The 23,343-nt window shown below is 45.3% G+C and overlaps 1 protein-coding gene across 12 annotated transcripts in view; it reads left to right on the top strand.

The window, feature by feature from the left end:
• The window catches only part of KPNA6 (karyopherin subunit alpha 6), a 64,869-nt gene extending 45,728 nt beyond the window's left edge, over window positions 1-19,141 (top strand). For 6 of the 12 annotated variants that reach the window (XM_016950967.4, XM_063813038.1, XM_063813065.1 and 3 more), the window contains 13 exons: window positions 841-974; window positions 3,062-3,154; window positions 3,564-3,663; window positions 4,485-4,579; window positions 5,618-5,749; window positions 6,842-6,930; window positions 8,162-8,261; window positions 8,576-8,739; window positions 9,450-9,528; window positions 12,295-12,420; window positions 13,360-13,487; window positions 16,055-16,233; window positions 16,880-17,613. In XM_016950967.4, the coding sequence (XP_016806456.1) occupies window positions 846-974; window positions 3,062-3,154; window positions 3,564-3,663; window positions 4,485-4,579; window positions 5,618-5,749; window positions 6,842-6,930; window positions 8,162-8,261; window positions 8,576-8,739; window positions 9,450-9,528; window positions 12,295-12,420; window positions 13,360-13,487; window positions 16,055-16,233; window positions 16,880-17,067 (1,602 nt within the window). In that variant the 5' untranslated portion in view covers window positions 841-845 and the 3' untranslated portion in view covers window positions 17,068-17,613. Of the gene's footprint in view, window positions 1-840; window positions 975-3,061; window positions 3,155-3,563; window positions 3,664-4,484; window positions 4,580-5,617; window positions 5,750-6,841; window positions 6,931-8,161; window positions 8,262-8,575; window positions 8,740-9,449; window positions 9,529-12,294; window positions 12,421-13,359; window positions 13,488-16,054; window positions 16,234-16,879; window positions 17,614-18,252 lie in introns of those variants that run through there. The other 6 variants (XR_008547066.2, XR_010158042.1, XR_010158048.1 and 3 more) reach the window with 2 other exon arrangements.
• The last annotated feature ends 4,202 nt before the right edge of the window (window positions 19,142-23,343 follow it).

Raw genomic sequence — 23,343 nt, 5'->3', positions numbered from 1 at the left:
TGGTCAAGATATTTGTCAGTGGCAGTACTATGGAAGACAACTTTGGCACTAGCTGGTCAAGTTAACATTTATTTACCTACAACTGAGTAATTCACTGCTTAGAACAGCAGTTCTTGGCTGGACGTGGTTGCTCATGCCTGTAGTCCCAGCACTTTGGGAGGCCAAGGCAGGTGGATCACCTGAGGTCAGGAGTTTGAGACCAGCCTGGCCAACATGGTGAGACCCCGTCTCTACTAAAAATATAAAAATTAACCAGTTGTGGTGGTGTGCGCCTGTAATCCCAGCTACTCGGAAGGCTGAGGCAGGAGAATCACTTGAGCCCAGGAGGCAGAGGTTGCAGTGAGTCGATACTGTGCCACTGCACTCCAGCCTGGGTGACAGAGTGAGACCCTGTCTCAAAAAAAAAAAAAACAGCATTTCTCAAAGTGTGGTCTGCAGACCCCTGGGATTACAGGTGGGAGCCACTGTGCCTGATGTGTTCCTGTTTTATTAAAGATTAAATTCTGAAGCAATAAAAGTTAAAGGAGCTTGTCCAAGGTTGCACAGCTAACAAGTAGAAGGGTCAGGATGTGAACCCAGACAATCTGTCTCTAGGGCCCACACTTTTAACTACTAAGCTTATACCAATTGCTTTAATACCACCTGTTTAGCAAGCTTATTGTAATTAAAAGAGACTGGGGCTGGGGGGTGGCTAGAGATGTCAGGCGCTATTGAGAGCTCCCAGAGAGCTGTATTCCCCCCAGAGTAGGGGAGGGTGAAGGGTGGGTAGGGATAGAAGTCTAGTGAAAAGGAAATGCTGTCCTCTCAAGAGTTTTTGGCAATGTGTATCTTTTCTTCTAGAGACCATGGCGAGCCCAGGGAAAGACAATTATCGAATGAAGAGCTATAAGAACAATGCTCTAAACCCTGAAGAAATGAGACGAAGAAGAGAGGAAGAGGGCATTCAGCTCCGGAAGCAGAAGCGGGAGCAACAAGTGAGTTAGTGGGAGTATTCTCAAACATACTATTCTGGGAAACAAGCCCCTATGGTTGGCCTCCACCATGCACCCTGACTTGCCCTGTAGAAAAGTAGCTTACTAGGTGGGCATGGTGGCTCATGTCTGTAATCCCAGCACTTTGGGAGGCCAAGGCAGGCAGATCACCTGAGGTCAGGAGTTCAAGACCAGCCTGGCCAACATGGTGAAACTTCATTTTCTCTACTAAAAATACAGAAATTAGCCGGACGTGGTGGCATGCGCCTGCAATCTCAGCTACTTGGGAGGCTGAAGCAGGAGAATTGCTTGAACCTAGGAGGCGGAGGTTGCAGGAGCTAAGTTTGTGCCATTGCACTCCAGCCTGGGCAACAAGAGTGAAACTCCATCTCAAAAAAAAAAAAAAAAAAAAAAGCTTACTTACTGAGTGAGCTACTCATCCAGTTTCCTTTGTTGTAAATAAATGTTGGGAGCTTTGAGAAAGAGAAAACTGACCTTATCCCCTTTTCACAAGTTAGACCAACTTAGACATCATTTATGTCTTTACTGTAACATTCTAGTTCTAGTTCCTTGTTACCTTTTCTTTTTTTTTTTTCTTTTTTTTTTTTTGAGACGGAGTCTGATTCTGTCATCCAGGCTGGAGTGCAATGGCACGATCTCTGCTCACTGCAACCTCTGCCTCCTGGGTTCAAGCAATTCTCCTGCCTTAGCCTCCCGAGTAGCTAGGATTACGGGCATGTACCACCACGTCCAATTAACTTTGTATATTTTTGGTAGAGACTGGGTTTCACCATGTTGGCCAGACTGGTCTCGAACTCCTGACCTTGTGATCTGCCCAGATCTGCCCACCTCAGCCTCCCATAGTGCTGGGATTACAGGCGTAAGCCACCACGCCCAGCCTGAGACTATAATAATGCCTCACCATCTGCACTCCTACGCCACCCCGCCAACAGATTCAGTCACCTGATTATTATTATTTATTTATTTATTTATTGAGACAAGGTCTCACTCTGTCACCCAGGCTGGAGTGCAGTGAGTGACATGATCTCAGCTCACTGCAGCCTCAAGCTCCCGGGCTCAAGTGATCCTTCTTCCTCAGCCTCCTGCGTAGCTGGACTATAGGCATGTACCACCACGCCCAGCTAATTTTTGTGGATTTTTTTTTTTTTTTTTTTGGTGCAGACAGGGTTTTGCCATGTTGCCCAGGCTGGTCTTGAACTCCTGAGCTGAAGTGATCCACCTGCCCTGGCCTCCCAGAGTGCTGGGTTTGCAGGCATGCGCCACTGTGCCTGGCCAACCTAACCTGATTTTGCCCACCCTTTTGCTATACTATCATTCCTTTTTTTCTTTTTTTTTTTAAGACAGGATCTTGCCCTGTTGCCCAGGTTGGAGTACAGTGGCGTGATCTTGGCCCACTGCTGCCTCTGCCTCCAAGTCCTTGAATATCTTTTCCATGTCAGTAATTAATAGTCTCCTCTTCTCTTTGTGGAATACATTCCAGGACCCACAGTGGATGCCTGAAACTGCAGATATTACTGAACCTTACATATACTATGTTTTTTTCCATGTTTTCATCTTTTTACTTAAAGGAAGCACTTTACAGCTTCTCTTTGGCACATTTGAATTGCCAGCATCACTACTCTTGCACCTTGTGGCTATTACTAAGTAAAATAAGGGTTACTTGAACACAAGCAATTGCCACCTGATAACCAAGTTGGTTATTAAGTGACTAACTGGCAGCAGCGTATACAGCATGGAATGGATGCACTGGACAAAGGATGTTCACATCCTGGGCCAGACAGAACAAGATAGCATGAGATTTCAACACTACTCAGAATGGCATGCAATTTAAAACTTATGAATTGTTCATTTCTGGAATTTTCTGTGTAATATTTTCAGACCACGGTTGACTGGATAACTAAAATAATAGAAAGCAAAACTGAATAAGGGGAGACTAATGTATAAAGCTTGGCCTCACTTCTCAGCTACTCTAGTATATCCTTGTCAGTTATGCCATAATTTAACATTGGATTGTTCTTTGTTTTCTTTGGTTCAGAGAGTACTCTTAACCACTGTCTCTTTACTTTCAGCTTTTTAAACGGAGAAATGTGGAGCTGATTAATGAAGAAGCTGCCATGTTCGATAGTCTTCTCATGGACTCTTATGTGAGCTCTACCACTGGGGTAAGGCCCCTGCATGTGCCTCAGGCTGACCTGGAAAACACCTGCTTCTAAGGACAGAAATTGGGCCGTTCACATCATCTACCAGCTTTGCCAGTAACCATGACAAGTTCTTTCCTCTGTGGACCCTTCTGTCAGCTTTAGGAGTCAACAAAGATTCAACTTTGTTAGATATATCTGAGGAAACATTTAAGAGAAGCCATCAGTTGCCTCAGAATTAGGAATCACTTTTCAAATGTCCCAACTTGAAGCACCTATAGATTAAACAGACCCCTTCTCCTGAGCCTATTATGCCATCCTCTTGCCCTCAGTTTTTTAGAAAACAGGATGCCAAGCAGTATTATGTGCTCACATCTGGCTCTAATGTTGGTTTGCAACATTTGCAAAGTCCTAAACTTGTTTTATGTTCTAGGAGAGTGTGATCACAAGAGAGATGGTGGAGATGCTCTTTTCTGATGATTCTGACCTGCAGTTAGCAACCACACAGAAATTCCGGAAACTGCTCTCCAAAGGTACAAAGCCTGGCCCTTGTCAGAGAGGCCTTATATGATTTAGCCTCTTTTCTCTTCACTGATGTCATCAACTTACACGTGCCCTCACTCATTCTGCTCTAGCCCTACTGACCTTGGTGTTGCTTGTACAAGATAGACACATTGCTACCTTCACACTGGATACTTCCTCTGCCTGATGTCCTCTATTCCCAGATATCTTTGTAGCAACTCCCTTACTCCTATGATTAAATCCCACCTTCAACAGTTTTATCTTTTTACCTTGCCCTACATATTCTCCTCCTCTCCCCCCATTATATTTATCTTCTAACATAATAAAATGACTCTTCCCACTAGGATATAAGCTCTCTGAGGGCAGAGACTTTTGTTTTTGTTCCCTCCTATGTCCTCTGTACCTAGAACTGTGTGGCACACCATAGGTACTTAATAAAAAAATTTAATGTATGATTGGAAAAATACCTCTTGTTTCAGTATATCAAATAGTCTTCCCAAGAAGAGAGTACTGGTCTTTCTTGAAAGGGAAATGTGTAGACCATGGTTGTTCATCCCTTAGGCGGTTCTCTCTCCCACACCTTTCTTTGCTTACATTTAGTAAGCCAAAGATGAGCATTCTTAAATTAGGATTGGCTTTACTCTTTAACATTCCAGCTGTATTATACAGTTCAAAGACGAGTAGATATTGTTAAAACCACCTTACCAGAAGGGAGTTTGGGAATGTTTGTAAGGGTGGTCAGAAGTGTCTAAGAAGGATTGCAAGCTGACCCCCATGAAGGGATCAGCAAAAGCTTCTCCTGTGTTTTTATTTTCCCTTCTCCCTTATCCAGAGCCTAGTCCTCCAATAGATGAAGTTATCAACACTCCAAGAGTGGTGGATCGGTTCGTGGAGTTTCTGAAGAGGAATGAGAATTGTACATTACAGGTGAGGCCTGAAGGGAAGGGGTTTGTTTTGTCTTTTAATTTTTGGGGGATACATAGTAGGTATATATATTTATGGGGTACATGAGATGTTTTGACACAGGCATGCAATTTGAAATAAGCAAATCATGGAGAATGGGGTATCCATTTCCTCAAGCATTTATCCTTTAAGTTACAAACAATCCAATTATACACTTTAAGTTATTTTAAATTGTGTAGTTATTATTGACTATAGTCACCCTATTGTGTTACCAAATAGTAGGTCTTATTAATTCTTTCTGGGTTTTTTTGTACCCATTACTTATCCCCACCCCACCCCCAGTCCCCCACTACTGGGAAGGGGTTATTAGATGAAAGCCCTACTTCCAAGAAATTGCAGTGGGATACTTCTATTGATATATCTCTCAGGAAGTACAAAAGTAATGTTAGGAAACATTCAGGAGAAACCATCAGTTCCCTCACAGCCAGAATCTCTTCCTTAAAACAATTTCAAAGGAAAGGCACCAGACTATGATAGACTGATCATTCAGTTATAAATCAGAGGGTATAGTCCACTACCTGTGTGACCTGAGGCAAATTGTTTAGCCTCTCTGGGTCTCTTGTTTCAGAGATGGGTGATGGGTCAATCCATTGGAACTTGCCAGAACTCAGCTGAAAGGGACTTTGAGAGACCCATTTCATTCTAATCCTCATTTCAGAAATGAAGAAAGTGAAGCTCAGGAAATAAAAGAGTGACCTGGCAAAGGATGCATGGGTGTTGTGGTAGTGCAGGACTAAACCTGGGACCCTGGAAGCCCAATGTCTTATTCTCATCTATATCACATCACTGCATCTTCCCACTCTCTAAAGACGGGAGAGGAAAGGCTTGTATTTTATGTGTGTGTGTTTTAAATTCGTGGGCAAGAGGCTTGCTTGTGTTTTGTGAGGTTTTGTTTTGGTTTTTTAAATTCATGGGCAGGAGGCTTACTGTTCTGAGCCAGCTGATAGGCATGGCTGCTCAGTCTGAAATGACCTTTCAATCATTGCTTAATCTCACTTTCAGTTTGAAGCTGCCTGGGCTCTAACGAATATTGCCTCTGGAACCTCTCAGCAGACCAAAATTGTCATTGAAGCAGGGGCTGTCCCCATTTTTATAGAGCTGCTTAATTCAGACTTTGAGGATGTTCAGGAACAGGTAATGCTTAGATTTGGTGTGATTCTTTATAGTACCTGTGGTATAATAAAAAATATATTTGGTCTTTGTCCTGGTTCTTGGCACAGTGTTAAAACTCTTGGAATTTCCTGAGTGATAGGGGTGTCAAGTACAGATGGCCCCTAGGACTTGAAACTGGTATCTCAAGTTGGGGCAGTCTTGTGGGACTAACCTGCGGACTCTGCATTAACTCTAGGTGTTAGTGTCAGAATTGAATTAAATCGTTGGACACATGGTTGGTATCAGAGAATGGGTGGTTGATGTGGAAAAAACTCTATACATTTGTTGTTGGAAGTGCCATTGGAAAAAAGACACCACAGTACCCATATCTGAGTACCCACAAATCATGGAGATAAAGATACAACTTCCATTTCTCCCATTGAATTCTTACTAGTTGGATAGAATTGGAGAGTGGTAGTGGGCTCTTTTCTCTATTACTACATATAGACTTGGTCCAAGGCAGCTACAAGAGTGCAACTTTTGCCAGGCACGGTGGCTCACGCCTATAATCCCAGAACTTCGGGAGGCCGAGGTGGGCAGATCACGAGGTCAGGAGTCCAAGACCAGCATGACCAACATGGTGAAACCCCATCTCTACTAAAAATACTAAAAAATTAGCTGGGCATGGTGGAGCTTGCCTGTAATCCCAGCTATTCAGGAGGCTTAAGACAGGAGAATCACTTGAACCGGGGAGGTGGAGGTTACAGTGAGCAGAGATTGCGCCACTGCACTCCAGCCTGGGTGACAGAGCGAGACTCCGTCTCAAAAAAAAAAAAAAAATGCAACTTTCTGATTACTTTCTCCTTTTCTGGGCGATATTGTTTTGGCTTCTGTGGCTATAGTACAGATGGCAGCCTGTCTTTCCCTGCTGAACCAGGAACTCCCAGGGATAGGTCATTGTAGAACAAGTGCTCAGTAAGAATTTCAATAGGGAGGTTACCTGAGCTTGTGTAGTATATTTGGGGCCTTGACATCATTCTCATCCTGGTGGGTACTCACTTTGCAGTTGTGGCTATAAAGTACTCACAGAAGTACCAAGCTTTGTGGGTGACAGTTTCATTATCCCCTTTTCAGGCAGTCTGGGCACTGGGAAACATAGCTGGAGATAGCTCTGTTTGCCGAGATTACGTCTTGAACTGTTCCATCCTTAATCCTTTGTTAACGTGAGTAATTATAATCATCTGTACCTGGGCGTCTACCGGGTGGCCACGTGGCAGGTCATTTGGGGGCAGCATACTTGATTCCTTAAGATGATAGGTAAGTGCAAAAACTATAAAAATGCATTCTGATTGCCGAAGTAAAAGATAGGTATCTTTGGAGATTGAGAAGGTTGTGGCCGGGCATGGTGGCTTATGCCTGTAATCCTAGCAGAGCAGGTGGATCCCGTGAGCCTAGAGTTCAAAACCAGCCTGGGCAACATGGTGAAACCCCAACTCTACAAAAAATACAAAAGTTAGCCAGGTGTGGTGGCAGGCACCTGTAGACTCAGCTACTTGGGAGGCTGAGGCAGGGAGGATCACCTGAGCCCAGGGAGATCAAGGCTACAGTGAGCTGTGATTGATCACACCACTGCACTTCAGCCTGGGCAAAAGAGTGAAAAAAAAAAAAAGATTGTGCCACCCATCTGCCAAGAAGGATCTTGTTCCTCACTTCACGGCACTGCAGAACCTCATGTTAGTCATATCCTCATATCCTCCTCATTGTTGAGCCAGGGGAGAGAGGCAGGACTAGCCCACCTGGAAAAATCCAACCTTCTCTACAAAATGCATTGATTTGCTATGGGGTTTTGCATACATACATCGGACAGCTCTGTCGTAAATTATAGATCAAAGACCCCATGAAGCGTCATTGTATCCTTCTCCCATCCTTCCCTCCGTACCCTTAGAGTAAACTATGCCTAAACCAAAACAGATGAATGAACTGTTCTTCAGAGACCACAGTCTCATAGCCTACCACTGTCACTTTCTTGGACCCTTCACAGAAAATTATTCCATACTGTGTGGCTAAAGCTCTCACAGTAGACCTATAGCTTTTATTTCTTAGACTTTTAGCTTTTATTTCCAGGGAACACCATTCCTTGTCCTGGACTTGTGGCCAGGGTTATGGGCATGATATATCCCAGTTTAGAAGCTTTACAGGCTTACTCCAGATCTAGCCCTCTGTTTCGTCCCTATTATCTATGGTATTAACTAGCCACAGCTGGTCCTGAAATGAATACTCTGTATAGATGTTGGCCTCCTAACCTATACCAGCTCTATTAACTTAGGTCTATGAGTAGGAAGAAACAGGCTGCTAGAGTCTGAGAGGTCTCATTGGATTTGTCTCTGGGTTCATTGGCAACAGTCCTATGCCAAGGCCTCAGTGCTCAGGATCTGGCTTTGCTGTTTCCTTCAGACTCCTTACCAAGTCCACACGACTGACGATGACACGGAATGCGGTCTGGGCCCTGTCAAATCTCTGCCGAGGGAAAAACCCACCCCCAGAGTTTGCAAAGGTGAGAGAGCTACTTACTAGACCCTGAGTGACATCAGGTTCCTTCATATGGAGTTTTTAAGTGTTTGGGATACTCCTTGGAGTCTCAAATCATGGGAAACTGAAAGAAGCAATTGTTAGTGAAGCAGATGATCTTGTGTACCTGGATAGTAAAGTGAAAAGGTAGACCCAAATGTTTAATGTAGTAGCGATCCCTAGGGTCTGGAATTACTTGTGTGTGTGTATTGTGGGGGCAGTGGTTGCAATGTTAGGGTTCGTGATAGAGTTGATATAGTCTTGTTCCCCTGTGAGTCTTTCTCACTCTGCTTCCCACAGGTCTCTCCTTGTTTGCCTGTACTGTCTCGCCTACTCTTCAGCAGCGACTCGGACTTGCTGGCAGATGCTTGCTGGGCCCTTTCTTATCTGTCTGATGGCCCCAATGAGAAGATCCAGGCAGTCATAGACTCCGGAGTCTGCCGGAGATTGGTAGAGCTGCTGATGTGAGTGGTCTTAGAAGGGGTACAGGTTCTGGCTGGGCACGGTGGCTTATGCTTATAATCCCAGCACTTTGGGATGCCAAGGTGGGCGGATCACAAGGTCAGGAGTTCGAGACCAGCCTGACCAACATGGTGAAACCCCGTCTCTACTAAAAATACAAAAATTAGCTGGGCGCGGTGGCAGGCGCCTGTAATCCCAGCTACTTGGGAGGCTGAGGCAGGAGAATCATTTGAACCTGGGAGGCAGAGGTTGCACTGAGCCGAGATCGCGCCATTGCACTCCAGCCTGGGTGACAGAGCAAGACTCCGTCTCAAAGGAAAAAAAAGAATCCCAGCACTTTGGGAGGCTGAGGCGGGTGGATCACAAGGTCAGGAGATCAAGACCATCCTGGCTAACACGGTGAAACCCCGTCTCTACTAAAAATACAAAAAATTAGCCGGGCGTGGTGGCGGGCACCTGTAGTCCCAGCTACTTGGGAGGCTGAGGCAGGAGAATGGCGTGAACCCGGGAGGCAGAGCTTGTAGTGAGCCGAGATCGCGCCACTGCACTCTAGCCTGGGCGACAGAGCGAGACTCTGTCTCAAAAAAAAAAGAAAAAAGAAAAAAAAAGGGTACAGGTTCCTTAAGCTTCTCCAGGCTCAGACTAAAGAGAGAGAATCAGCAGGGCCGAAAATGGTGTGCTGGCCTTCTGATCAGATCTCCCTCCTCTATAGGCACAATGATTACAAAGTGGCTTCTCCTGCCCTGAGAGCCGTGGGTAACATCGTCACTGGGGATGACATCCAGACCCAGGTAAGAAAGAGGAGGGTGCAGGATCTTAGACCAGCTATGGAAGAGCTTGTGGAGAGCTGCCAGTGGACAAAAGCCTTTCCTGCAAAGGGCTGTGGTCCTGATGGGAGGCACTATGGTCTAAGAAAGTAAGTGTGGGCTTGAGTGAAAAGTTCCAGCTCTGTTATTCTCTAAACAGTCATGGGAAACTTGGTTCCTTCTTTTCTTACATAAATTGGGAACAAATCATCGTCTAATGGGTGAAGGAAAACTAAATGGAAAAACTGGACTTACCACCTGGGACATTGTGAGGTAGTTAAGTTTGAGTCATGGTCCCTTTGAGATACTGAAAGCTATGGAACTCCACCCCTGCTTCCTAGATCTTTAAGGTCTCATGGATATCATGGACCTTGGAATAATCTTTTGTAAATAACCCTTCTGGTGAAGGCATAGTAAACAAAGTTCCCCTGCTCAAAGGCTAGAGATTTGGGTATTCTTTGGGTTTTGAGTAGCGGGCATAATTCTGTGGGATTCTGGACAGGTTTCTTAACAGGTGAGTAGTCTCACTCAAACACTCAAACCCACACACTCATTTTCTGGGTTACTTTGTATATGTATATGCATGTACTTTAAAATACAACATAAAATTTACCATTTTAACCATTGGCATAAAGTACATTCACATTGTTTTTCCGTTATTGCCACTAGCCAGCTACAGAAATTTTTTATCATCTCAAACTGAAACCGTACACATTAAACAGTAACTCCCCATTCTCCCTTCCCCTAGTGCCTAGTAACCACCATTCTATTTTCTGTATCTGTGAGTTTGAGTGCTCTAAGTACCTCATGTAAGTGGAATCATACAGTGTTTATTCTTTCTCGTCTGGTTTATTTCACTTAGCCTAGTATCTTTAAAATTCGTCCATGTTGTAGCATGCATCAGAACTCCTTTGAAAGGCTGAATGATATTCCACTGTATGTATATACCATATTTTATTTATCCATCGATAGACATTTGGGTTGTTTCCACCTTTTGGCTATTGTGAATAATGCTGCTATGAACATTGGTGTACAAATATTTGTTCAAGTCCCTGGTATATACCCAGAGTGGAATTGCTGGATCATGTTCTAATTTTATGCCTAATTTTTTTGAGGGGACACCATACTGTTCTGCACAGCTGCTATGCCGTCTTACATTCCCACCAACAATGCAGCATGTTCCAGTTTCCCCACAGCCTTGCCAACAGTTGTTATTTTCCGTTTTTTTTTTTTGATAATACCCACCCTAATGGGTGTGAAGTGATATTTCATTGTGGTTTTGATTTGCATTTTTCTAATGATTGGTAATGTTGAGCATCTTTTCATATGCTTATTGGCCATCTGTGTTTTTTTTTTTTTTTTTTTTTTTGGACACATGTCTATTCAAGTCTTTTGCTCATGTTTTAATTGGGTTGTTGAGTTTTCTGGTTGTTCAATTTTAGGAGTTCTTCATATGTTCTGGATATTAATCTCTTATCAGACACATGTTTTGCAAATATTTTCTCTTGTTCTGTGGTTTTATCTTTTAACTTTGGTGTCTTTAAAAAAAAAAAACTTTTAACTTATTTAATTTTTTAAAATTGAGACAGAGTCTGTCTTTGTCACCCAGGCTAGAGTGCAATGATGCCATCTCGGCTCACTGCAACCTCTGCCTCCTGAGCTCAAAGCAATCCTTCCACCTCAGCCTCCCAAGTAGCTGGGACTACAGGCTTGCACCATCATGCCTAGCTAATTTTTTGAATTTGTTTTTTTTGGAGAGACAGGGTTTTACCATGTTGCCCAGGCTACTCTTGAACTACTGGGCTTAAGCAATCCTCCCACCTTGGCTTCTCAAAGTGCTGGGATTACAGGCATGAAGCCACCTCACCCAGACCAACTTTCTTTTCTTTTTTAATTTTTTTTAGAGGGTCTCACTATGTTGCCCCAGCTGGCCTTGAACTCCTGTGCTGAGGTGATCCTACTGCCTCAGCCTCCTGAGTAGCTGGGACTGCAGGTGCATACCACTGTGCCCAGCTTACTCCAATGTCTTGATGCACAAAAATTTTTCATTTTGATTAAGTCCAGTTTACCTGGGCCAGGTGCAGTGGCTCATGCCTGTAATTCCAGCACTTTGGGAGGCTGAGGCGGGAGGATCACTTGAGCCCAGAAGTTTGAGACCAGCCCTGCAACATGGGAAGACCCTGTCTCTACAAAAAAAAAAAAAAAAAAAAGTTTTTTAATTAGCAGAGTGTGGTGGCACCCTGCTACTCAGGAGTTCCCAGCTACTCAGGAGGCTGAAGTAGAAGGATTGCTTGAGACTGGGAGGTCAAGGCTGCAGTAAGCCTTGATCATACCACTGCACTCCAGCCTAGGCAACAAAGTGAGACCCTATTTAAAGAAAAAAAATGAAGCCAGGCACAGTGGCTCACGCCTGTAATCCCAACACTTTGGGAGGCCGAGGCAGGCAGATCACCTGAGGTCAGGAGCTTGAGACCAGCCTGGCCAACATGATGAAACCCCATCTCTACTAAAAATAGAAAAATTTTCCGGGCGTGGTGGTAGGCGTCTGTAATCCAAGCGTCTTGGGAGGCTGAGGCTGGAGAATCACTTGAACCTGGGAGGTGGAGGTTGCAGTGAGCCGAGATTGTGCCATTGCACTCCAGCCTGGACGTCAGAGCGAGACTCTGTCTCAAAAAAAAAAAAAAAAAAAACATAAAAAAAATTAAAAACAGTTTAATTTTTCTTTTGTTTCCTGTGCTTTTGGTGTTCTAGGTCATTCTTAACTGTTCAGCCCTACCTTGCCTTCTCCACTTGTTGAGCAGTCCCAAGGAGTCAATCCGGAAGGAAGCTTGCTGGACTATTTCAAATATTACTGCTGGCAACAGGGCTCAAATACAGGTAAAACAGGCAGGGAAGTCAAGGGGCATGGGAAGTCATAGGAACTTGGGAGGTTGTTGGAATATTTGCTTTCAGAAGAAAGAATTTGTTTCCCTTTAAAAATAGGAGTCAATTGGCCAGGCACGGTGGCTCACGCCTGTAGTCCCAGCACTTTGGGAGGCCGAGGTGGGCAGATCATGAGGTCAGGAGTTTGAGACCATCCTGGCCAACATGGTGAAACCCCATCTGTACTAAAAATACAAAAATTAGATGGGTGTGGTGGTGGACGCCTGTAATCTCAGCTATTCGGGAGGCTGAGGCAGGAGAATTGCTTGAACCCGAGAGGCAAAGGTTGCAGTGAGCTGAGATCACGCCACTGCACTCCAGCCTGGGCAACAGAGCGAGACTCCATCTCAAAAAAAAAAAAAAAAAAAAAGAGGGGCTGGGCGTGGTGGCTCATGCTTGTAATCCCAGCACTTTGGGAGGCTGAGGTGGGCGGATCATGAGGTCAGGAGATCAAGACCATCCTGGCTAACGTGGTGAAACCATGTCTCTTCTAAAAATACAAAAAAAAAAAAAATTAGCCGGGCGTGGTGGCAGGCGCCTGTAGTCACAGCTAGTTGGGAGGCTGAGGCAGGAGAATGGCGTGAACCTGGTAGGTGGAGCTTGCAGTGAGCCGAGATCGCGCCACTGCACTCCAGCCTGGGTGACAGAGCAAGACTGTCTCAGAAAAAAAAGAAAGAAAGAAAGAAATTGGAGTCAGTATGTACTATTGGTCAAAGAAGCTGTGTAACCAAAACTGGGTTCTTCTGTAGTAGCCTGTCACCTATATAGGAAGAACAAAAGAAAACTCCCAGAATGGGGAAGATGTCTAAGTCTTAGCTGATTTGGGGACTAGATTTATTTATCATGCTGAAATGACTTTCTCCTTCCATCTGCCTCCTCTCAATTCTCTCTCAGGCTGTTATAGATGCAAATATCTTCCCTGTGTTGATCGAAATCCTTCAGAAAGCAGAGTTTCGTACAAGGAAAGAGGCAGCCTGGGCCATCACCAATGCCACATCAGGAGGAACCCCTGAGCAGATCAGGTATTACATTCCTTTCCCGTTGTCTTGAATGATAATGGATGCTCTCCCTGTTTGCTCATGGTTTACAGGTGACCTATAAACTGCTCTTGCTCAGACAGGTTTGCCCCCTAGTCTCACTGTAATAGAATTTTACTGGTAAACTGCTACAGTGTCACTAGAATCTGGAATAGATTCCATGTAAGCCATGTGGGAATCTATTCCAGATTCCAGTGACACTATAACAGTTTACCAGTTTTCCCTTCTGGAGAAGAGAAACATGACATGGACATCCATCCTTTCTCTACCTTTTCTTATCCAACAGAGAACTGAAATCTATGTAGTTCTCAATTCAAATGAAGGGGAACCGTGCTATGGCTCACTCAAAACAGTTTCTTCAGCCTGACCAACATAAGAAGACTCTGTCTCTACGAAAGATACAAAAATTAGCCGGGCATGGTGGCATGTGCCTATAGTCCCAGCTGAGATGGGAGGATGGCTTGAGCCTGGAAGGTCAAGGCTGCAGTGAGCTGTGATTGTACCACTGCACTCCAGCCTGAGTGACAGAGCCAGAGTCTGTCACACACACACAAAAAAAAAACAAGCAAGCTGGTGTAGTGGCTCATGTCTGTTATCCCAGCACCTTGGGAAGCTGAAGCAGGAGGATCCTTTAAACCCAGGAGTTCAAGACTAGCCTGGGCAACATAGGGACTTTGTCTCATGTGTACAAAAATGTAAAAATTAGCAGGTTGTAGTGGCGTGTGCCCGTGGCCACAGCTACTCAGTAGGCTGAAGCAGGAGGATCACCTGAGCCCAGGAGGTCACAGTTGTAATAAGCTGTGATTGTGCCACTACACTCCAGCATTTGCTACAGAGCAAGGTCCTGTCTCAAACAAAAAAGCAGCCTCTTTGAGAAATTAATTTGGGATATGAGACTTGAAAGAAGCGAATAGAAAGCTATTTTGTGTATGTGTGCTCTTTTTGAGACCGCAACCTCTGCCTCCCAGGTTCAAGCGATTCTTCTGCTTTAGCCTCCTGAGTAGCTGGGGCAGGCACGTGCCACCACGCCCGGCTAATTTTTTGTATTTTTAGTAGAAACGGGGTTTCACCATGTTAGCAGGCTGGTCTTGAACTCCTGATGTCAGATGATCCTCCCACCTTGGCCTCCCAGAGTGCTGGGATTACAGGCATGAGCCACCTGGCCTGTGTACTCTTTTATTTTAGTTTCCATTATCTGAACATTAGTGGAAAGTGGTGGGAATAGTTAAGTGTTTTGCCCTTCACTTGTTGCCTATTAAGGGGAGCACAGTTAGTATATATAAAGTCTTAGGAGAAAAGAGATAGCTGTTGAGTTAAGCTTTGAAGGATAAATATGGGATTGTAAAAGGCCTCTTAGACAGGGAAAAGCATAAATAAAGGTACAGGAATCAGAAACCTGGAGACCTTTACAAGTGTGACTAGAATGTATTGTCCTTGGAAGGGAATAATGGGAGGCAGAGCTAGAAAGGAACTAGGAGCCAGATTGCAGAGCATCCAGGCTGGGCTGGGCTTGTGGTATTATGGTATTGTTGTGCCATAGAATTTGGAGTTCAGCGAATTAGGGAGCCTGTGAAAAATTTTATGCAGGGAAGTGATGTGTTCAGAGGGGTAATATTGCAGCCAAGGAGACATTAGAGGCAAGGAGGAGGAGTGTTTGGTAGCATCCACATGTGAAATGAACTAGACCAACCACATGTGAAATGAACTGAACAATATCAACAGGAAGGTAGAGAGATAGAGAAAGGATAAGCGGTTATCAAGGCTCAGTAAGAGCAGTGGCTCACACCTGTAATCCCAGCACTTTGGGAGGTCAAGGTGGGAGGATCGCTTGAGACCAGGAATTTGAGACCAGCCTGGACAACATAATGAGACTTTGTCTCTACAAAAAATAAAAAATAAATTAGCTGAGAATGGTGGCACACACCTGTAGTCCCAGCTGTTTGGGAGGCTGAGGCAGGAGGATCACTTGAGCCCAGGAGGCTGCAGTGAGCTGGGATCGCACCAGTGCACACCAGCCTGGGTGACAGAGCAAGACCCTGTCTCAAAAAAAGAAAAAGGACTTGGTTGGGGGACACTCTCATTCTCTGGCATGGAATGGGGTGTTGCACAATTCTTTTTTCTTTTCTTTTTTTTTTTTGAGACGGAGTCTCACTCTGTCGCCCAGGCTGGAGTGCAGTGGCGTAATCTCGGCTCACTGCAAGCTCTGCCTCCTAGGTTCACACCATTCTCCTGCCTCAGCCTCCCGAGTAGCTGGGACTACAGGTGCCCGCCACCACACCTGGCTAATTTTTTTTTTTTTTTGTATTTTTTTTAGTAGAGACGGGGTTTCACCATGTTAGCCAGGATGGTCGCGATCTCTTGACATTGTGATCCGCCCACCTCAGCCTCCCAAAGTGCTGGGATCACAGGTGTGAACCACCGCGCCCGGCCTCACAATTCTTAAAAATAAAAAAATAAATTAGTAAGAGTGGGTTGCTGAGAGTTCAGAGCACCTGCCCAGCACTTCATGTGTCCTATACTAGTTTAGCACTTGCTTGGTCTCTGGCCCCTAGGTACCTGGTCTCACTGGGCTGCATCAAACCCCTATGTGACTTGCTGACTGTAATGGATTCGAAGATTGTGCAAGTGGCCCTCAATGGACTGGAGAACATCCTGCGGCTTGGAGAGCAAGAGGGCAAGCGCAGTGGCTCAGGGGTCAATCCTTATTGTGGCCTCATAGAGGAAGCCTATGGTATGTGCCCTCTCCTCAATCTAGGTCAGAACCTGAGACTGTAGGCCTCCAACGTGGTATACATATGTTGGTGGTGGCGGAGTGTGGGTTGGGAAGCATCCATAGCTTCCATGAGACTGATGTCTGTGTCTTCAGAACAGTTAAGAGCTCCTGCCCTAGCCAAGTTTCACCATCCACAGGGTTTCAGACGTTACCATGAGTATAATCAGGATGTGCTGAGTAGCTGGGGTACAGCTAGGATTTGGATTTGGCTCATCTTTTGAGTTGAGAGTTGTCTCTCACCAGTTTCTTCTCCTTCTAAGGAGTGATAGGTCAGTTCTCTTTCTGATAGGCTGTACCTATAAGAGTGCTGGATTAACTCATCACTCATCCCTGAGAGGCTGATGATTTGCCCACGTCATGCTTCTAGTTTAAAGCAGAATCAGGACTAGAACCTCTGTAACTGACATTTTGGTCTCTTTCCTTTGGGATTCTGTAGTTTTGAGAAGAAATCTTAACTCTCCCCTTTCAGGTCCAAGAGTGATCTGATCATATGACTTGTGTTTGTAAGCACTAACATACCTCAGGGAAGGAAAAATAGGTAAATGTTTCACCTGCCCATAGAAAAGCACTCACACTTCCCTCTCCTTCCTTCTTACTACTGTAGGCTTGGATAAAATTGAGTTTCTCCAGAGCCACGAGAACCAGGAGATCTACCAGAAGGCCTTCGACCTCATTGAGCACTACTTTGGTGTAGAAGACGATGATAGCAGCCTGGCTCCCCAAGTCGATGAAACGCAACAGCAGTTCATCTTCCAGCAGCCTGAGGCCCCCATGGAGGGCTTCCAGCTATAATATCTGCCTCCGGGGAGGGGAGGGGATGGGAAGCACCACCAGCCAGCGGAAGAGCAGCCCTCTGGTGGGCGGGAAACCAGTGTCCCCACCATCAGCCACCACACACCTCTGCTGCCCTGGAGACTGTGCTCTTGACCTGCTCCGCCCCCTTCCCTGGAGGGAGCACCCTCTGGACAGACAGAACCATCTGAGGCTCACCTTTGGGTTTTGTGACAAGAAGGGGACGTGTTGGGTTTTTCTTCCTTACACTATATTTTGGCTGCACACATGTCTTTAACCCAGGAGCCCAGGGGTAGACAAAGGAGGACTAAGGTAATCAATTTGCACCTTTTTTTTTTTTTAATTTTTTTTCTTTTTTTCTCCAGTGGTGACTTCCTTCCCTTTATCTTTTTTCATTCTTCCCGGTCCTCTGCCCTGATCTGTGTAACTCTTATCTTGGGTACTTGAGCAGACGGTATATTCCAGAGGTGGGAGGTGGGAGGGGAAGGGAGAAATCCAAAACAAAGTGTTCTTGCTCTGACAGAATATTAATCTTGTATGCTTGGATTGAGTTATTTAATTTTTTTTTCTTTTGCACATTTTTCTTGTATTAAGATTGCTCTTCCCAAGAGCCACAAGTTCCTGGTTTTAGTAAACCCAGCTGCCTGCATTGCCTGGGACTAGAGGCTGGGGAGGCTACCATGAAACAAAGGTCCCTCCCTCCCTCTGACTCTTTGCCCAGACCTCTTTAGTTTGGGAGATCTTCCTCACTCTCCTGAAGTGTCTCAAGTATACCAGTGGGAGTGCAGGGGAGGAGCACAGGCCTTCAGATGGGGCTTCCCATGTGTAGCTACTGATCCCATATTTCCTACTCACCTTCCAAATGGTGCGACCCAACTTCATTTGTTTACTTGAAAATTCCCCCTCGAGGTTGAGAGAACCTCTGAGGTGGCTGTATTTTCTCCTAAGCTTGAGATAGGGGGCTGTGGTCCTTCCTTTCTCCTGAGGAGAAAGTCCTTGCTCTGGTGACCTGTAAGTTGCAGAGGAGGGTGGAGTGAGAGTGTCATGTATTGGGATAGTCAGGGATCCCTGCCTTTGGCCTTTCTTCTTCTTCTTCTTCCTCTTCCATAGTTGGATCATGTATATTTTACTTCTAAAGGAGAGAATGTCAAAAAGTTATGTATTTTTTTATATTCTATATATTAGGTAGGTCAATCTTAATTGGTCTCAAGAGGAAGAACTGTCTGTCATTTCGGTAAGTAGGATACTGTGAGGAAGACCAAAAAGAGATATGGATGCTTCCTCGCTCAGGAGGCCTGAGCTTGGTCCTTTTCCTCTCTGCTTGGATTCTGGACCACCACCTGGGACCAACCTTCAGCTCTGGAACCTTCATAAAGCAGGTCAGCGTGGCCTGATTGTCCCAGGACCTGAAGGGAGCAAGGATGGCCTCAGGGCCTGGTGAAGTCTGCTACTCTGTCCTTACTGCTGAACATCCTGCTTGTATCAGGAAACTCAGAAGCAGTTTGCCTTGTCAAATTCAATCTCAATGGCCGTTGTCCACATAACTGATCACCCATGGCTGCCTCTCCTATTATCTATTATCACTGAAACTTAGTAGCCTGCTTTTTTTTTTTTTTTTAGAGCTATTGCTTATCTTCCCTGTTTGGGATCCTTGTACCTGATTTGGGTTTTCCCTTCCTTGTGACAATTATAATCCAGATGCCTCTTCTTTCTGTTTGAATTACGGTAGTGCATTGCCTTAGTGGCTTGCCTGTGCCTCTGGGTGGATTACATATGATAGTAAAGCCCACCTGTTTGGATGGGAGTAGAGGAAGTTGGTGTAGACCAGCTGTGGAGCTGAAGGCACAGTCTGCCCCACCCCCACCTCCCCACTGTGGTTAGTCAGAGGCATCCTGCTCCAAGCTCTGCTTTTCCTTCCTCTGAAACAATGCCATTCTTGCTTCTATTGCTACACATCTCCTTCTGGCTCAGGTGAAATCCATGCCCTTCTGCTTATAGACCTAAAGTTCAGGTACTTATTATTGGCCATTGGTCTTGAATTTGCCCTCTCCTAGTGCTGCAGTCCCACTTCAAAGCCATTTTCTGAGGAGGATGGTTTAGGTCTGGCAATTGTCCTTGAAAAATCCCACCCATGTTGTACCACCTTGGTGAGTCAGATGCCACTCATCAGCTTGGGAATGATGGCTGCCAACTCCCAATCTCCCAGGAAGGCAGGGGGCAGAATCTTTTTTTCACTTGGCCTGCTACCTCCATTAAAAAACCATTCTCTTACAGTTAAAAAAAAAAAAAAAAAAAAAAGCCTTCCCCTACCCAACCTCCGCCCATTGTTCTCTTCCAAAGGGCAATTTAGTAGGATCTACTTTGTACATCTCAAGTAAGAGTTAAGTCCCTGATATAGGGACCAGTTTCTTAGTGTAAGACATACACATCCTGCTTGTCCAGCTGTTCCTCCAAAATCTACTTTGGCTTCAGCTCCGGGTCCTGTACCAGATGGAAAATGTTTTTGGTGATCTGGCTGCTGCTTAAAGCCAGTTTTCCCTAAGAACTCCAAAGGCTAAAGTCTACTAGGGGCAGAGTGTGAGGATAGATTTGTAATCAGAGAAAAGTGGCCTCCAGGAGCTTTCATTTATGTCTTCTCCAGACCAGGTTTTCCTGTTATCTTCCTTTAATCCCCTTTCAACCAACAGGTGAAGTTCTTCCAGCCCACAGAGGTAGTAATATCATCTTTTCTATCTCCTCCTCTCCTTTGGCCATGTAATGAAGCAAAATATTATTTATTTAGCCCAGGCTTGAGAGCCACTGTTTGTGGACAGTCTTCATCTGGATTCCATACCCTGGCCTAAGCGAGGTAAGGCTCTCTGGTTATTGCCAGGATGGAGCCCCCCTACCCCAGTCTGCTGTAGGGAATACCCTAATTAGTTGAGGCATGCTTTTGGAATCCTGGCATGTTGGCATATGGCTGGTCTATCCTTTTTAAGATCTCTGGTTGGGGGTATCTGGATATGGATTAGGAGGGACAAGGAGCCTTTTTCTTGGCTAATGTTTTCCAATACTTTTTTGAATGGTGCCAGCCCCTCCAGGCATCCCACCCCCAAATCATCATCTTTAGTACTAACAGGGTGTCTGGTCTTAGAAGCCTCCCTTCAGATCCCAGCTGACCCCGGTGACTGCCTGGCCTTGATGTTGGCTGCAGCCTTCTGATAGAACCACATGGATTCCACCCACAGCTGGCCAGGCTTGTTACATGGGTCAGGGAATACAAATGGCCCCCCCAGGGAGCAGGTGTTGGCCTCAGTTTTCAGGGACCCTTGGTGTTGCTCCTTACCTAGAGCCCATTAATCTACCCCATCAACTCTCTGCCATGAAAGCCATCTTCCAGGAGCCCTGTTTTTTGGAGCTGAACTGCACAGATTATAGCTGCTATTGTACTTAAATAAGGGAGAGGAAAAGAAGGTTCTCAGGCACAGACTTTCTATTTTTCTCAAGCCAAACCAGTTTAAAATGTCTAGCAGAATGAACTGTATTTCCATTTCTTCATGTCTACCTGCCTTCCCCCCACACCCTAAAGTTGTACTTGTTTCTAGCAAACTAGAAGGAAAAGATAGGAAAGCCTGGCACTACTAACCTCACCTCTCATACACCTCTTTGAAGGCCCCAGCTCTTTTGTTCAGGCCTCTCTTCTCCCCTAGACTCACTCAGCTTGGTATCCATCATCTTGAGCATTCTTCAGTAGATTCATCTAGGGTTCAGATTCCAGACTCTCAGCTGAAGACAGGGAGCCAATTTCCCCCAGGTCCCTGCAGGTAATCCAGGGACCCCATAGGGAGAACAGGCTGACTGGGGCATTAGGAATGTTTGTACCTCTCTGCTTCCCTGGCAGCCTGGGGAAGGGTGCAGGGCTCAGTGCGCTAAACCATGGTAAACATCTTCGATAGAACTACCCTAGAATTTAGTGAGTGTGAGACTGAGATATTGCTCAGAATAAATTTATTCCATAGCCATTTAGGATTGCATGTTCTGGACCAACCTTGTCCAGTATGTTTTCTGTTTGAGCTTTTTCATTCTTTTGTTAAGCCAACAAGTTGAGAATTTGGCCCTGCTGGGATCCATGTAGTGGGCACTAGCTGCTCTTTGGCCAAGGCCTTCATAAATGATTCAGTCTCTCATTATCTGTCCTCTAGCCCCACACCCTGATTTAGACCGTGGCAAAGGAAGAACTTGAGGTCAAGACCAACCAAATCTGTGAATTAAAGCTGTTATTTTTTTCTCTGCAAGGGCGCTTTGCTTCAGGTCTGGGCTATGTGCAGAACCTAAGCAGGCTGTGAGAGTTAGAAGAGGCAGTATTACATGTTAGGCCCAGAACACCATGGGAAAAGGTTTATGTAGCGTATCTTAGTGGCCTGCCTAGCTGCCTCTGGGCCAGGCTGACTTCTGATGTCCACATTAGCTCATACCTGAACCCTGTTGCTGAATGCCAGCCCTGTTCTCCTGTAACTATTATATACGCCATGGCCTGGGGGGCATTGAAGGAAGTAAGCTCTCAGAGATCCTAACACCGGCTGGGAACCTCTGACTCAGAGCATGTCTTTAAAGAGTCCACATCTGGCCAGGCGCGGTGGCACATGCCTGTAATCCCAGCACTTTGGGAGGCCGAGGCGGGCGGATCACGAGGTCAGGAGTTTGAGACCAGCCTGGCAACATAGTGAAACCCCATCTCTAATAAAAATACAAAAAATTAGCTGGGCGTGGTGGCAGGCGCCTGTAATCCCAGCTACTTGGGAGGCTGAGACAGGAGAATCACTTGAACCCAGGAGGCGGAGGTTGCAGTGAGCCAAGATCATGCCACTGCACTCCAGCTTGGGTGACAGTGCGAGACTCCATCTCAAAAAAAAAAAAAAAAAAAATCCACATCTTCAGCTGGGCGTGGTGGCTCATGCCTGTAATCCTAGCACTTTGGGAGGCTGAGGCGGGCAGATCACTTGAGGTTAGGAGTTCAAAACCAGCCTGACCAACATAGTAAAACCCCGTCCCTACAAAAATAAAAAAATAAAAAAAATAAGCCAGGTGTGGTGGTGGGCACCTGTGATCTCAGCTACCTGGGAGGCTGAGGCAGGAGAATCTCTTGAACCTAGGAGGCAGAGGTTGCAGTGAGCCAAGATTGTGCCAGCCTGGGCGACAGGGTGAGACTCTTGTCTCAAAAAAAAAAGTCCACCTCTTCATGAACCCTCAGACTCTGGAGTTGGGTGTCGGCTTTTTTAGCCAGCTTTTGTGGGAATTGCCTTTGACCTATTAAAGAAGGAAAGTGGGTAATGGAGTCCCAGCCACTCAAGAGACTGGATATCCCCCGAGAATGGCTTGGGTTACCAGCTATGGACCCTTGGAAGATGAATCTAATCCTTCTCACTGGTTTTTCTTTGCAAATTCATTTGCTTTTATTTTTCTAATAACAATAAACTCTATTTTCCATGTTCTCAGGGCCCCTGGGTAGACAGACACAGCTTGATTTCAGAGCAGACATAGGCCAAGAAAACATGGCATTGAGTGTGCTGAGTCCAGACAAATGTTATTTATATACACATCCAAATTTGAAGAGAAAATGTATTTCTTTAGGTTTCAAACACTGTAATAGATATAAAGCAAAAATAAAAACCTGTTGCAAAGTTCTAAATTGTCTTCTTTGGCTTGGAGTGACCCTAGACTGGATTTGGGGGAAGAGAATGAGGAGGTGTTTAAATTTGTCGCTTAACAGTGGAAATAAGAGTTGTACCAACCTGCACCTGCTCTAAAGTTTTTTTCATCGACTTTATTGAAATATAATTGACATACAATAAATTGTACATATTTAAAGTATATACACGTTGATAAATTGAAACACATATGCACCCATAAAACAACCACAAGATAGTGAATATATCTATGACCTTCATAAGCCGTAAGCTTCCCGCTTGAGAATCCCTCCTTTCTGCCCCACCTCCAGCAACCACTGATCTGTGGCTGTCACTGTAGTTTAGTTTGCATTTTCTAGAGTTTCTCTAAATGATTCTGACTTAGTTTCATCAGCACCACTCTACAGCCCTTTGAACCTTTTTTTTTTTTTTTTTTTTTTTTTTTTTTGAAACGGAGTTTTTTATTCTTGGCATCCTGGCTGGAGTACAATGGCGTGATCTCGGTTCACTGCAACCTCTGCCTCCCGGGTTCAAGCGATTCTCCTGCCTCAGCCTCCCAAATAGCTGGGATTACAGGTGCCCGCCACCACGCCCAGCTAATTTTTGTATT

The sequence above is a fragment of the Pan troglodytes genome, chromosome 1 (genome assembly GCF_028858775.2).
Source record: "Pan troglodytes isolate AG18354 chromosome 1, NHGRI_mPanTro3-v2.0_pri, whole genome shotgun sequence".
In the NCBI taxonomy this organism is placed as follows: Eukaryota; Metazoa; Chordata; class Mammalia; order Primates; family Hominidae; genus Pan; species Pan troglodytes.
The sequence above is the reverse complement of the archived record's forward strand: the minus strand, read 5'-3'. Positions and strand labels throughout refer to the sequence as shown.